Below are 15683 nucleotides of genomic sequence, written 5' to 3' on the forward strand. Positions count from 1 at the left end.
CTCAATGGACATGAGTTTGAATGAACTCCGGGAGTTGGTGATGGACAGGGAGGCCTGGTGTGCTGTGATTCATGGGGTCGCAAAGAGTTGGACACGACTGAGCAACTGAACTGAACTGAACTGAATACACTATAAATGGCTTCCCAGGTGGCGCTAGTGGTAAAGAACATGCCTGACAATGCAAGAGACATAAGAGATGCGGGTTTGATCCTGGGTCAGGGTCAGGCAGATCCCCTGGAAATCCAGGGTCAGGAAGATCCCTTGGAGAAGGAAATGGCAACCCACTCCAGTATTCTTGCCTGGAGAATCCCCATGGACAAAGGAGCCTGGTGGGCTGCAGTTCATAGGGTCACACAGAATCAGACATGACTGAAGCGACTTAGCACTCATGAACACACATACACTATAAAAGTAGCATCTGTATGGTTACCTCTTACATAAGGATTAAAAATATCTATGTATAATAAAGCTAAACAGTCAAAGATGAGAACAGTGACGGTGCTAGGGACATTTATAGCAGCTTCATTTCCTTAATTATGATGGAGTTTGATCTGATCCAGATATCAAAAGGTAAAACATAACTTATGAGATGTGTAATAATTAGAAATAGAAAAGCAAAAATGGCTCCAAGGAGCAAAACCTCTCAAATAGTAATACACAGAACTCAAGATTTAATAGTTCAAATAATCAATTAGTTCCTAACGGAAATTCTAATTTTTAAAACAGAAGAAATATTCTAAAAAGTAGAAAGTATGGCAGGAATTTTACATATCCATACCTTCATTTTAGCCAAAGAAACTTATAGGCTGTCCTAGGAGAAGGCAATGGCACCCCACTCCAGTACTCTTGCCTGGAAAATCCCATTGACGGAGGGGCCTGGTAGGCTGCAGTCCATGGGGTCGCTAGGAGTCGGAAACGACTGAGCGACTTCACTTTCACTTTTCACTTTCATGCATTGGAGAAGGAAATGGCAACTCACTCCAGTGTTCTTGCCTGGAGAATCCCAGAGACGGGGGAGCCTGGTGGGCTGCCGTCTATGGGGTCGCTGAAGCGAGTTAGCAGCAGCAGGTGATCCATGGACAGGAATCAATTCCTTTAAACAAGGAGTGTTTTAGTAAGTCTGAATCTTGATTGATCCATAGGCACTGCAGGGACCCAAGCATAATCCTTAAAAATTCACTCCTGGATGTCACTCCAGGTATCCATCAACAATAGCTCTGCAGGTATCCAACAATGATCTGACTTGACTGGAAAAGCCTTGAGCTTTTCTCTGGATCCCTCTGTGGTAATAAGAGTTTTATCATACAGCACAGAGATTAAGCAGAGACTGATGTAAGAACACCTAGATGAAAATGCTTGAACTGCTACCACTTAAATTGTGAAAGTGAAAGTGTTGGCTGCTCAGTTGTGCAGGAGTCTTTGTGACCCCATGGGCTGTAGTTCACCAGGCTCTTCTGTCCATGTAATTCTCCATGCAAGAATACTGGAGCGGGTTGTCATTCCTTTCTCCAGGGGATCTTCCCAACCAGGGATTGAACCTGGGTCTCCCACATTGCAGGCAGATTCTTTACCATCTGAGTCACCAGGGAAGCCCCACCACTTATATTGTAATCGTGGGCAAATCATTTCACCTTGCTAAATCTCAGTTTTCTTATCTGTAAAGTGAGTATAGTAACTGGACTTGCTTTTTGAGTATTAAAGGAAGTACTACATACAAATTGCTTGGCATATGGTCTATCAATCCATAATAGGAAAAAAAACCTATCCCCCTTTTCCTGATTGGCAAATAGGGTACCATACTGTCTACTTAGTTTAATGTTAATTGTTAGTGATTACCCTCAGTTCCCAAGTGAAAGTGAAAGTCACTCAGTCCTGTCCAACTCTTTATGACCCCATGGACTATATACTAGAGTGGGTAGCTGTTCCCTTCTCCAGGAGATCTTACCAACCCAGGGATCGAACCCAGGTCTCCCACATTGCAGGCGGATTCTCTACAGCTGAGCCATGAGGGAAGCCCAAGAATACTGGAGTGGGTAGCCTACCCCTTCTCGAGAGAACTCGTAATATCATGCTGTCATTCATCCCAGCGCAGCACTATTCTCGACACTGGTTCACCTAAACTCTCTCTTGCCTACTGCAAAACACTGCCCTGTCCATTCTGGAAGAGCGCTGAGTGGATGAGAGAGGACGGGACAACGTGTGCGCCTGCCACACCGTGTTCTCTCTACTCCTTAGAACTGTCTTCCTGGGGGAAAATGTCTTAATTCAGACCCAAAATAAGAAATACACTTCTGCTGTAACCTAGTGCACACATAAAATGGGAGGGGGGATTACTCCAAATATGATACTCTCTGATTTTTTTAAGTTGTGGTAAAATGTACATAAAGTGAATTTCACTGTTTTAACCATTTAACAGTTTACAGTTCAGTGGCATTAAGTATGTTCACATTGCTGTGCAATTATCAACAGCATCCATCTTCAGAATTTTTTCATCTTCCCAAACTGAGATTCTATACAACATGGATGGAGCTAGAGATTATCATATTAAGTGAAAGAAGTCAGAAAAATACTGTATGATATTGCTTATATGTGGAATCTAAAAAAGTGATACAAATGAATTTAACTTACAAAACAGAAACAGACTCACAGAAATAGAAAACAAACTTAGGGTCACCAAAGGAGATAGTGGGGGGAATGTCATGAGAAAGGGATAAATTAGGAGTTTGGGATTAGCTGATACAAACTACTATATATAAAATAGATAAACAAGGACCTACTGTACAGCACAGAGAACTAATCAATAGCTTGTTACCAACTATGATGGAAAAGAATCTGAAAAAGAATATATCTCAAGCATTTTGCTATATATCTGAAACTGATACAACACTATGAATTAACTATACTTCAATTTTTAAGAAATGGTTAAAAAATTTCACCTGCAACCTGCTATGTTGATTCCATGACCCACTAATGGATTAAAACTACATATGTAGTTTTAAAAAGATGGGAAGAAGGACTGCCTGGCAAAGTCCAACTCCCTGGGGGAGGGGTAAGGAGTTGTTACATTGAGTTTCATTACCAACTAAAGGGAAACAGTAAAAGGATTCAAAAAGATAATTGGGGAAGAATACAAGCATTCCTTACCCAAGGGGCAGAAGACAAAATCTCACATTTAGTCCTAGGAAAGAACTTTCTGGATATCCTGGATTACATCATTGTGGGAGCAGAAATAAGTGGCAAAGCACTTCCGACCAAGATTATTGTCTGAATGGTTTATGAAAGTCAAAAGGTTAAAAAAATGGTACCCAGGAAATTTATGCACAGACACTCAGTTGTGACTGACTCTTTGCAACCCTATGGGCTGTAGCCTGCCAGGCTCCTCTGTCCATAGGATTCTCCAGGCAAGAATACCGGAGTGGGCTGCCATTTCCTTCTCCACCCAGCAAATTTAGATACATCTAAAAGTACAACTCTAAGCAGCCAAATGGAGGGGAATGGTTATCTAGTGGTCCCAGTGATCTTCTGGTGGAAAGTCCAACAGCGAGAAGAAAGGAAATGATCCAGGGACTTTGCCATCACAACGTTCTTTCTCTGACTCCTGGACTACCTTTACATGTAAGAAAGAAGGCTGAGGAAATGAAGAGCATCTCTCTCTCACACACACACACAAAGTTATGGACCACTGTCTCAAAGTACATTGAGTATGAGCGGACAGTGACATCTTTTATAGGATCTTCAGGGAGTGGGAGAAAAATACTATTATTATTTGTACTCTAAAAACTCAACAGAGTTTTGATGTTCATTGCATGAAGATAGACTCTTTAAGCCACTTCTCTTTCCAGGATGCCTTCCTCTATGAATCTGCATTTTTGGGGTGGAGACAAACAGTTCTTGTTAGCAATCTACTCTCACATGTTTTAACATTGTGAGAAAGTGACCATGTAATATGGAGAAAAACACCAAAGACTTGGTACAGGTGAACAGAGTTTTGTTGTTGTTCACTCACTCAGTTGTGTCTGACTCTTTGCGACCCCATGGACTGCAGCATGCCGGGCTTCCCTGTCATTCACCGTCTCCCAGAGCTTGCTCAAACTCATATCCATTGAGTCGGTGATGCCATCCGATCATCTCCTCTGTCATCCCCTTCTCCTCCTGCCTTCTATCTTTCCTCAGCATCAGGGTCTTTTCCAGTAAGTTGGCTCTTTGTATCAGGTGGCCAAAGTATTGGAGCTTCAACTTCAGCATCAGTCCTTCCAATAAATATTCAAGGTTGATTTCCTTTAGGATTGACTGCTTTGATCTCCTTGCTGTCCAAGGGACTCTCAAGAGTCTCCTCCAGTACCACAGTTCGAAAGCATCAATTCTTTGGCGCTCAGTCTTCTTTATGGTCCAAGTCTCACATCCCTACATGACTACTGGGAAAACCAAAGCTATAACTGTAGGGACCTCTGTCAGCAAAGTAATGTCTCTGCTTTTTAGTATGCTGTTTAGGTTTGGCATAGCTTTTCTTTTAAGAAGCAAGTGTCTTTTAATTTCATGGCTGCAGTCACCATCTGCAGTGATTTTGGAGCCCAAGAAAATAAAGTCTTTCACTATCTCCATTATTTATCCATCTATATGCCATGAAGTGATGGGACTGGATGCCATGATTTAGTTTTCTGAATGTTGAGTTTTAAGCCAGCTTTTTCACTCTTCTCTTTCATTTTCATCAAGGGGCTCTTTAGTTCATCTTCGCTTTCTGCCATAGGGTGGTATCATCTGCATATCTGAGGTTACTGATATTTCTTCCAGCAATCTTGATTCCAGCTTGTGATTGATTCCAGTCTGGTATTTCATGTGATGTACTCTGCATATAAGTTAAATAAGCAGGGTGACAATATACAGCCTTGACGTACTCCTTTTCCTATTTGGAACCAGTTGTTCCAAATTCAGATCTAACTGAACCTGTTGTTCCATATTCAGATCTAACTGTTGCTTCTTGACCTCCATACAGGTTTCCTGGAGGCAGGAAAAGTGGTTTGGTACAGAGTTTAGCATTATCATCAAACACCTTGTTATAAAATTAACTGGGTATATATACCTAGATCTTCACAGTTATTGTTGTGTAACACAACAACTGCCTGAAACTTATCTTTTATGTAGTCATATACTTCCAGAGTTAGCCATGTGGGGTGAAAGTAGGAGGGTGAAACCAAGCACAAAGTTGTTTTGGTCCATCCGAAGACATCTGGTTGATACCGAACTCAGAGAACCTAGCAGAATAGTCCAAAGCCTGAGACCTGGGTCCACCAGCTCATTTCTCATCTTTCCTCCCAGGTCCATCACTGGGTAAGAAACCATAAATTCCAAACACAGCATGTGCTCGCTGGCCATCCTGTTTGCTCTCGAAATCCACTTTCTACCCTTCCCTGTCCTATTCTCTGCCCCTGACTGTATCAACGAGCCACTTTGTTCTCAGTGTGTCTTTTTTTTTTTTTTAAAGATTTTTAAAAAATTATTTATTGTATTAATTTTGGTTGTACTGGGTCTTCGTAGGTGTGCACAGGCTTTCTCTAGTTGGGGCGAGTGGGGGCTGCTCTCTAGCTCCAGTGCACGGGCTTCTTACTGTGGTGACTTCTCTTATTGCAGAGCGCAAGCTCTAGGCGCATGGCTTTCAGTGGTTGCAACATGTGGGCTCGGTAGTTGTACACAGGCTTAGTTGCTTTGCAGTGTGTGGAATCTTCCTGGACAAAGGGTTGGATGGTTCAGCCAGTGGAAGGTGCCCACAGGAGATCAGAAGATGGGAAGAGACTAGGGGGACGGCCTCCATTCCCCTGGCTCCTTCTTAGTCACATTTCCTCACATTGCTGCTACAAAAACAGCTACAATCACGTGTTCTGGGTTAGTTTCAGTAATGGCTGGATCATCTGGCTCTTCCAGGACTAAGAATGGGATGGTTCCTCATGGTTTCTAGCCTCAGGTTACTGTCCTATCCTTTAACCTTGCCAACACTTTGGAAACAGTCTTTACATTAAACTCTCCTCAAGTAATCTGTTTGAGTGTGCTGGCTGTTTCTTGTCAGGACCTGACTAGTAAAAGGGGTTTATTTAAACTTCAGCAGTGGGTAATGGGGATGGGCAAATATATACATGATGAGATTCAAAATAAATAGCTAAAATGGCTATCCTGAAAGTGTTAGTTGCTCAGTTGTGTCTGCAAGGACTCTTTGTGACTGCAAGGACTGTAGTCTGCCAGGCTCCTCTGTCCGTAGGATTTCACAGGCAAGAATACTGGAGTGGGTTTCCACGCCCTCCTCCAGGGGATCTTCCCAACCCAGGAATCGAACCCTGCATAGCAGGAAGATTCTTTACCATCTGAACTACCAGGTATCCTCCAGGTCAGGCCTTAAAGACTGTATCTGCTGTTTCAGTCCAGTGCACCACAAATAGAAGTCTCATAAAGGTCAGTACTATTGTGGAAACTAAGACTGACCATTACCCAATATTCATTTTCATATGACCAAGCAAACCATTAATTAAAGACAGTAGAAAATAAGTATTACAAATACATGGGGACCAAATTAAAGAGTATATGCCTGTATGGGATACACAGACCAAGGTTTAAGAGACTGAATCTTTTTCCTTCAGTCCTAAGTACTGAAGGCTACCTGTCACCCTTCAGACTGGTTAGCTCCTACCCCTTCCTAAGCGTTCAGCTCACAAATCAGGTTCTTGAGGCCAAAGAGCTAGTTGGGGATGGAGCCAGGACGTAAACCCAGGTCTCCTGACTTGGAATTCTCCAATAAACAGCGCTTCTATTTACACACACGGGGATGCCGCTATCACCAAGTGTCCTACACTGCCACACTTTTTGACAATTGTGGGCAGGATGCCTTTTTTTTTTTTAGATTAAGCTTCATGGAACTTATTTTTATGAACTTTCTTCTAGTAATGTACAATGGTCTGATGCATATCCATCTCAAACCATAAATATTACTTAAGATAAGACAAATTCTAATCATGAAAGTGTCAGGTTTTCGCTCAGTTTTAGATCTCTCATGACAGAATATATTGGATCTAATTATAGCAGTTTTATCTCTACATAAAATGTTGAATATTACCAAAGCACTGATGTTTTCCTTCAAGAAACTGGATGAAATTTATTTACTGTCCTTTTTGAAAAATGTCTTAATGTTGGTGTTTTATTATGTTGACTTTTAAACCAGCTCTTTAAATTTAATTTCACTAATATAAATTTCTACCTGAAAAATTTATGTCAAGCAATTTAAAGCAAGATCAATTATGAAATATTAGGCAAGATGAAAAATCCCAGGTGAGGACAAAAGACCTGTGATTACAATGTCAAAAGTCTGGTGAAAAATTGTCTAAATTTGACTGCATAAATTTCCATTCCCTAAAGATTCCACATTTCTGCACTGCTAGATTTTTATGAATGTTTCAGATTCAAAGGACTTAACCTGTTCAATTGATGAAAATGTATTCTTTCATTATTAGAATCAAGAAATGATGTGTAACTTGATGCTAATAATAAAACAGTGGTTTGTTTTTAAATCAATTTCATTACCGATAGCTCTGTTTTCTGAGATTTCCTGGTTTCTAACTAGGTAATTTATGCTTAGAAGAGGCAATCTTTCTATCCACCTGCTAACTCCTCACAGGACGGGTGTTCTTTTCACAGCTGCATTTCATACATGTAAAATCAACACCCCACTCCTCTAACATATTTTCACCAGTCGTACTTTAGTAGGTAATATACTAGGAAGGTAATTATTTTTAAAGAGCCCAAATGACCTAGAAATAGAGTATGTAAAGTATAAGACATATTATTATTAAGCAAACAAAGTAATTAATGAAAAAAAGACTGTGAGGCTACAGACTAAAATGCGAACAGAGGTTTGTATTGTGTGAATATGATGGGTAATGGTATTATTTTCTTTATTTCCCAAATGTTCTTCAAGGAACACATATTATTACTAATTACAAAAGAGAAAGTATTTACAACTATCTATAATATAAAATAGGAATCAGAATACAAAATGGTATGCTATGATTATCACCCTGTAAAGGCATACAATGATGGCAAAAATAAAGGTAAAAAAAAAGAGAAAACAGTTCAGCTGCAAGGTGTTGGAATAGTGGATTTTTTTTCTCTCTGTTAGTGTCAAAATGGTGCTTGGGAAAGAAAGGGAGGGAGGGATTATATATAAGGAATAAGATGATGCTAAAGCGAATCTGTCAGGAGAATTCAAAGGTAGGACATTGAAAGCGATGGGCAGCAACATCAATATGGGTCCACAGCACACATACCACATGACCCAAGAAACTGTTCCACTTATGGTGATTCAGTGTCTTTTTCTTGTCATTATGAGAGCATAACAGAAAGATACAACAGATATGTAATCTAGAAGGAGCGCTGAAGAACACATTGCTGAAGCCATTTTTTCTCTAATTTAGTGGATGTATTAAGCAAGCAAACACTGAAAGTGGGAACAATTTGTCTCTGTTTTGTCACTAACCAGATATCCTGCAGGAGGTGTGGAATGGGAAGTTCTAGGGACATGATTCAGAATACCTGAAGTCTACAGCTTTCAAGATACATTACAGACAGATAGATTCAAGAGCTGCATAAAGCTCTGGCCATCTGAAATCCTTTGAGTATAAATTATTTTGGTTAGCCAAGTTTTCCTAATGTCTGGAGGTCTGTCTTTTAAAGGTTTTTTTTCTTTTAAAACCATGTAAGAAGGAAATATTTCCAAAATTTATCTTTTCAAAAGGAGACAATTATTTACTTAAACTCTCTTTTAATGCCCCATGGTTAACCATTTACATATACTGATGACTGTCATTAAGAGTCTACTGAAGTGTGTATGGCTCTTTTCGTCTACAGTTTTTAGTTCAGGATAACTGGATCTTTGTAGTTTGCCTTTTGCTCTCTTTTCCTTTTATATCTAAGGAATAAGCACTCTGAGAGAGCTCACAGTAAAACAGGAATTTTAATACACAGACTTTGAAACATCAGCTTCTACTTCGCTTCCTGGTTCTCATGCATAGTTCCGACAGATGCAGCTGCTAGAGAGCTGAGATACAGCTAAATGAGGGGCCACCAGACAAGATGATTTGACTATGATTTCCTAGTACAACACCACTATTTCATTTTTCACTTTTTTCAGAGTTACCTTTGGTCATCAGCTCCATTTTGGCTGCTGTTCAAGACAATTCTCCAAAGATCCGAGGATACCAGTTTCTTCTGGTCGTTCACAAGATTGATATCTGGCAATTGCAGTTCACAAACTTTGCTTTCAGACAGACTAAATTCTCGAAATGCAACAAAAACCTTCTGGAGTTCATCCCAGTATTCCAAACTACAAGGAATCTATATTAAAAGAAAGAAGATTTTAGAAGTTGCAAAGAGAAACTATGCTTTTGTATTTGTTGACATGCAAATCAAATCTTCATAAAAGTTACAATTTAAAAGGGGAAATAAGTAAAAAGGACAGTAATTTAGGATTTCTTTTCAGTTATATTCATCCTGTTTACCTACTTTATTTTAAAAGGCCCATTCAATAATAATATGTGAAAACAGTCAAAGTTTTTAAATAAAGGAGAAAGAATGGGGAATTAATTCTACCAGATGTTAAATGTGTTACAAAGCTATACTTACTAAAGCTAAAGATAAGGTTGGAGTAGCAACATACAAATAGAAGAATAGAAACAAGAATAATAAAATATAAGTACAGATAAATTTTAGTATATAATGAAGGTACTATTTCAAACAAGTAGGGGAGAGACCGAAAATGAGGTTGCAAGGACTGGTTAGCCTGGTAAAACAAAGTGAGTCCCTACATGATTCCTATATCAAAGTAAGTTCCAAAAGGATCAAAATGTTAAGACTTTAAAGGCTAAAAACTGAGAGCATAAGGGAAAAAAATCAGTTAATATTTATATCATAATAGGGTAAACTTTTCTGTGTGTGGCATGAAACCCAAGGATGGTAAGACAAACAAACCTCACAACCGGTAACATCAAAATTAATAAAAAGCAAACTAGGATAAAAACAGGTAATATTTAATGACAGATCTAGGGTCCCTGTTGTGATAGCAGAGAACTCTTATAAATCAATGAGAAAGTGATAAGTAAGCATATAGAAAAGTAAGCAAAGGCAGTTGTTGGAAGAGGCCCTGAATGTCCCTGCATATTCCTGCCAGGTATGCAAAGGATGCAAGGCCCTGAAAGCTATTAACTGGGGCCGTTTCTCAGGTTGTGTTTGCAGAAAGCATCCTTGAGCGATGAGGTAAAGTTTCTTTCCAGGACAAAGAGCAGACTTGCTCTAAAATGGGTGGATTTGACAAGGTCCACGTTCCATGCTGTGCCATTTATCTACTGCATGCTGAGAAAACCCTGGGGGCCTTTCTGCATGGCCCCTGTGGGACATGGGGGCAAGAGGAACCAATACAAAGATGATGTTCATGCTGTCTGCTGTGCCATAAGCAATGATATTCTTTGTTTCTGACCAAAGTCTAATATCTTCTGTAAGCATTCATAAAACATTAACAGGCTATTAGTCTGGATAAGGTAAAATCCCAGATGTGGACAGTAATTAATCCACAGAAGAAAAGATATAACCAGTCAGTAAACATAAAAAGATACTCAACTTCATTAATACTTATAGAAATTCAAATTAAAGCAATAATGTAATATTTTTATTTATTAACGTGGCAGTTTGAAAAGACAGTTCTAATTTCTGTATAGGTGTAGGAAAAAAAAGCATTTCTACCTAGTATCTTTGGAAAATAATTTGGCAATATATATTAAACGCTTGGAAGGACACATCTAAGGATTTGTCTTACAGATATTCCAATGCAAGGATGTGTGTATGTGTGTGGATTTACTTCAGTACTATATGAATAAGAAAGTGGAAACATTAAAATATCTGCCAATATGAGATTAAATATAACATGTAGGTCTATAGAATGGAATCTGTACAACCATTAAAACGAACAAGGAATTTCCTAATTATGACCATTCTCAGAGCTGATCTCTACCTTTCTTGTGTCACTTCCATATCTACCACACTCTTCTACCACAGAGGTCATTATACTTTGCAATTCCTTATTCGTGTGTGTCTCCTTTAGCTGACCCTGTGATCCTTGAAGCAAAAATTGCTTTTTCTTTTAAAACGTATTAGCATCTAAGAGTTTGGGGGACATAACAGTATATTTAGTAGATGCTTTCTGAATGAATAGACTTCTCCTTAATCTTTCTTTCTTAAATAAAGCAATTCTTAATCTTTGGGAATAAATTCTACTGTCATCTATAATAGTTTCTTTTCCTTAAACAGTGACTTGAGCATCCATGTATGGAGAGGAGCTAAATGGAAGAAAGGGGCACAAAATGGATATGTCTAAGAGGCTAACAGAGTGATGAAATGCAGCATATTTTGGTTGGTGATAAGGACAAGTGACATATCAATAAATTCTACTTTCAGTCACCATTTCTTGAAATTCTCCTTCTTGCTTTCCAAGACACACATATTTTTCTAACTTTCTTCTTGCTGGGTCTTTGTTCCTATATTGTCTCTCAGTCTGAAATATCTATAGCATCTTTGGTTTCTCATTGTCTAATGTTTAAATCTTTCCCATTTATCAGGGTCCAAATGAAATACCACCTTTCTTTGAGCCTTTTCACCTCCCAGATGGAGAAATGCTTTCCCTTTTCTGAATTCCAATAGTTTTTTAAAATGGGAATCTGTTTCATAGCTCTTATCACTATACACCTCATGTTACAGTTATTTCTATACATGACATTTTCCCTGATAGACACATTCTTTGAGGGAATGATTTCCATTTGGCTAAGCTTTAGATTTTCACAGCACCTGGAAAACTGTATACAGTGAATGTTCAAAAAATGCTGCTGAATAAATGAATGAATAATTCATGAATGAACGAACGAATAAACACATTCTGAGTGATTTAGTCCATCTCTGGCACACTAAAAATTCCCCACAGAGAAGTATAGAAGATTAAAGCACAAACTTTGGAGTTACATCTAATGGGATTCAATTCCTAGCTCCATTAGCTATGGGTTATTGGGCTAATTAATTTTCCTAACATCAGTACTCGTATCCCTAAAAAGAGGATAATAACAGAACTGGCTCATGAATTGTTGTGAGGATTAAAAGAGACAAACATTCTATTTAATAGCACACAATAAAAGCTTAAGAAATGTTAGTTACTAAGTATTTATCCTTCTCATGCGCAAAGAACACTTCTTTTTTATGGATCTATTCCAACTCTCTCCTATACATCAAAACTTAGAAGCTTGGGCATTGTTAAAAGAATCAGGTAGGTTGTGAATAAGAGTCCTGCTTGTTAGATTTCTCAACAATGGGTTGGACTTGTGGAAAGAATAAACCTTGAATCTGGATGTTCAGGAAGCTTGTAATCATAGTTCAATATGGTTTTCTGCTGCATATCTATTAAGATGTGTTCCTGAATGATGGCTATTATTTGAGAGATAAAGGAATATCTCCTTGCTGAACCCCTTTCTAGACTGCCAGTAAGTCAGTCCTTTATCAGTTATGGATAAGATGTGGGAAGTGAGGTGAGACACATAAGAATCTCCTGGGAGAGGGCAAATGAGTTTAGAAAAAACATTTAACATACTTATTGTTTTTTATTAGTAGTAAAGTAACAGAACGTAAAGTTCAAAAATCATCTTCTTGATAGTAAGGTTATATACAAATGGGATGGAGAAAAGACTTGTTTCTGGTATTGTCTCCAGAAGTTCCCCATTAAAATTAACGCATAATAGCTTATGAGAATTGGCTGTTGCACTGCAAAGCAGAGTGAGACATCAAGAGAAAAGCACTACTAAGTTTTGATGTACAGGAGGGAGTTGGAATAGATCCATAATAAAAGGCAAACCCAGCCGGCACCCACCGTGGGAAGCCATCAGGTAGTTCAAGGGGAACGAAAGGGAGCTGCACCACACTGGGGCTTGGGGAAAGAGAAACTGCGAAAGTTCACAAAGAGAGATTTGGAAGAAAGCCAAAGAAAAATTTTATTTTGTTCACAATTTTGTGTGAGGCTGGCTCTGTGGTTATATACTTCAATCGCAACATTCCAGGCTACTCTCAAAATTAGAAAACAGTAGAGAACTTCTATAGACACACATCCTAAAATATGTGTTGTGTGTTCGTCAGGATTTTCCTTGGTTAATAAAGGGGTATTAATAAATGAAACTTCCAAATGAAACTCTGTTGAAAATATTTAAAATTGTGTGTCTATAAATACATTTACAAAAGTCATATATGAATCCTTTCCACCATTTTAAGAACATTTTGTCTTGAAAACCTCAAAAGAAAAGCTGACAACAATACTCTGTACAATTAAACATTTTAAAGGTAATTTTAGTCAACTGTCTACTAAAATACATATTGAGCCACAAATTTATAAACCATATAAATATAATCGTCATTTTTAAAACTTCTTCATCATAAAAAGAAAAAAATCTTGGTATTTCATTGGATAAAATTCTGGCCACAACCCTTAATCACCACTCTGAGACCTTGAGCACCTTATTTAATGACTCCAAGTCTTAGTTCCCGCATTGGTGAAAAGTAAGTAATAAAAACAAAATTATTTTAGTCCATGATAAGGATTCTGGACTTTATCTTAATGCCTATGAGGTAACTTTGAAGGAACAATGCTTAAAGTCAAATTTATATTTTTAAAAGCTTCTGGATACTGTGTAGAGAATGTGTTAGAAGAGAATGAGGTAAGCAAGAACATGAACAGATAATAAGAGGTTAGGACAGTGGTCTATGCTACAAACTAGAAGGCTTATGGTATGGTTGGTGTATGTGGGAGATTCTTGAGACATAAAAACTTGCTGACTGATTAGATACTGGAGAGGGAAGAGTTAAGGATGACTCCCAGGTTTCTGGACCAAGCAGCTGTATGGGTGCTGATGTCATTTACTGGTATAAGTAAGACTGATGTATCCTGTTGGGGAGTAGGTTTGTGGTACGTATTGGGTGGAGGAGGGGAGAACCTAAGTTCATTTTTGGACAAGCTGAGTTGGAGGCACCAATGAGCCATCTAAGTGGAAATCCTGAGTACGGAGTTGGCTCTTCTAGAATGAAGGAGAGGGAGTTAACTATGTTGATACATAGCTGTAGATTCAACCAGCCTTAACCTTTCATCAAGAGAATGCAATGGAAAGACAGCAAAGAAGCTTATAGTACTTATTCTCAAGAAGGTGTTTTAAATGATGAATTAAGAATATAAACTGTTTAGAAAGAGATGTGAGAACAGAGCAAGCTGATGGATAGCGAGAAAGCAGAGACTGTTAAGTTTCTATACATTAAAGTTTAATGAATGATGGTAGTGGGGTTTGCCAAGCGAGCAGACTGGAGAGACGGAAAGATTGCTAGTAAGATTAGGATGCTGGAATGAATGATTTAGGAGGAGGGGCAGTTTGGGATGTTGACAAGTTCCAGGGCTGGTGTGTGGGAGTGAGTACTTAGATGGAGCAGAAGAGGAGAGCACTAGAGTGAGGAGCTCAAGCTGGGGTCTGGCTGGGTCTTTTACATGGATGCTGACAGCTGTGAAGAAAAAGGCCAGACACCACAGGCTGAAGACTTCTGAGGATGAGGGAGAATGACCAAATAGTTAGCAGGTGGCTACAACAGAGAGGGGTGAGGAGGATACAATTTGGTGCCACAAGTATCCAAGGAGGTTTTTACAGGAGGGGAGAAGAGTGCAGGCATGTGGCACAGGTGAACAGCAGATCACTTTATCTCCTGAGCCCGAGGCAAAAGTGATGTGGGAGAATAAACCGCTTACACATCAGGGGGTTACAGTGGTGTACAGAGTCCCAGAGGACAGCAGAATTTCATTAAAGAAGGAGGAGAGGAAATTCTTGAAGATGAGGCCGAGGTTTATGAAAGTTCACTAGTCATTGAGCAAGTGTTCCAAAGGGCTCAATGGAAAAGTCTGGGAAGCAGAGGAAGGAGGTGGTTTGGGAAGAGCAGGAAAAAAGGGATACAAATCAGTCTCCAGACAGTCAGTTCAGTTCAGCAGCTCAGTCATGTCTGACTCTTTGCGACCCCATGGATTGCAGCACGTCAGGCCTCCCTGTCTATCACCAACTCCTGGAGTTTACCCAAACTCATGTTCACTGAGGCGGTGATGCCATCCAACGATCTCATCCTCTATGCTCCTCTTATCGTCTTGCCTTCAATCTTTCATAGCATCAGGGTTTTTTCAAATGAGTTAGCTCTTTGCATCAGGTGGCCAAAGTATTGGAGTTTCAGCTTTTACATCAGTCCTTCCAATGAATACTCAGGACTGATCTCCTTTAGAATGGACTGGTTGGATCTCCTTGCAGTCCAAGGGACTCTCAAGAGTCTTCTCCAACACCACAGTTCAAAAGCAGTGATTTTGGAGGCCCCCAAATTAGTCTGCCACTGTTTCCACTGTTTCTCCATTTATTTGCCATGAAGTGATGGGACCAGATGCCATGATCTTCGTTTTCTGAATGTTGAGCTTTTAGACAACTTTTTCACTCTCCTCTTTCACTTTCATCAAGATTCTCTTTAGTTCCTCTTCACTTTCTGCCATAAGGGTGGTGTCATCTGCATATCTGAGGTTATTGATATTTCTGTCAGCAATCTTGATTCCA

The 15683-nt window shown here is 39.1% G+C and overlaps 1 protein-coding gene across 7 annotated transcripts in view; it reads right to left on the bottom strand.

The window, feature by feature from the left end:
* Positions 1–15683, bottom strand: part of VPS13B (vacuolar protein sorting 13 homolog B (yeast)) — an 805833-nt gene that overhangs the window by 103704 nt on the left and 686446 nt on the right. For all 7 annotated transcript variants that reach the window (XM_010863525.1, XM_010863528.1, XM_010863522.1 and 4 more), the window contains exon 40: positions 9176–9372. In XM_010863525.1, the coding sequence (XP_010861827.1) occupies positions 9176–9372 (197 nt within the window). The remainder of the gene's footprint in view (positions 1–9175; positions 9373–15683) is intronic.

The sequence above is a fragment of the Bison bison genome, unplaced genomic scaffold (assembly GCF_000754665.1).
Source record: "Bison bison bison isolate TAMUID 2011002044 unplaced genomic scaffold, Bison_UMD1.0 scf7180017864491, whole genome shotgun sequence".
Lineage (NCBI taxonomy): Eukaryota > Metazoa > Chordata > Mammalia > Artiodactyla > Bovidae > Bison > Bison bison.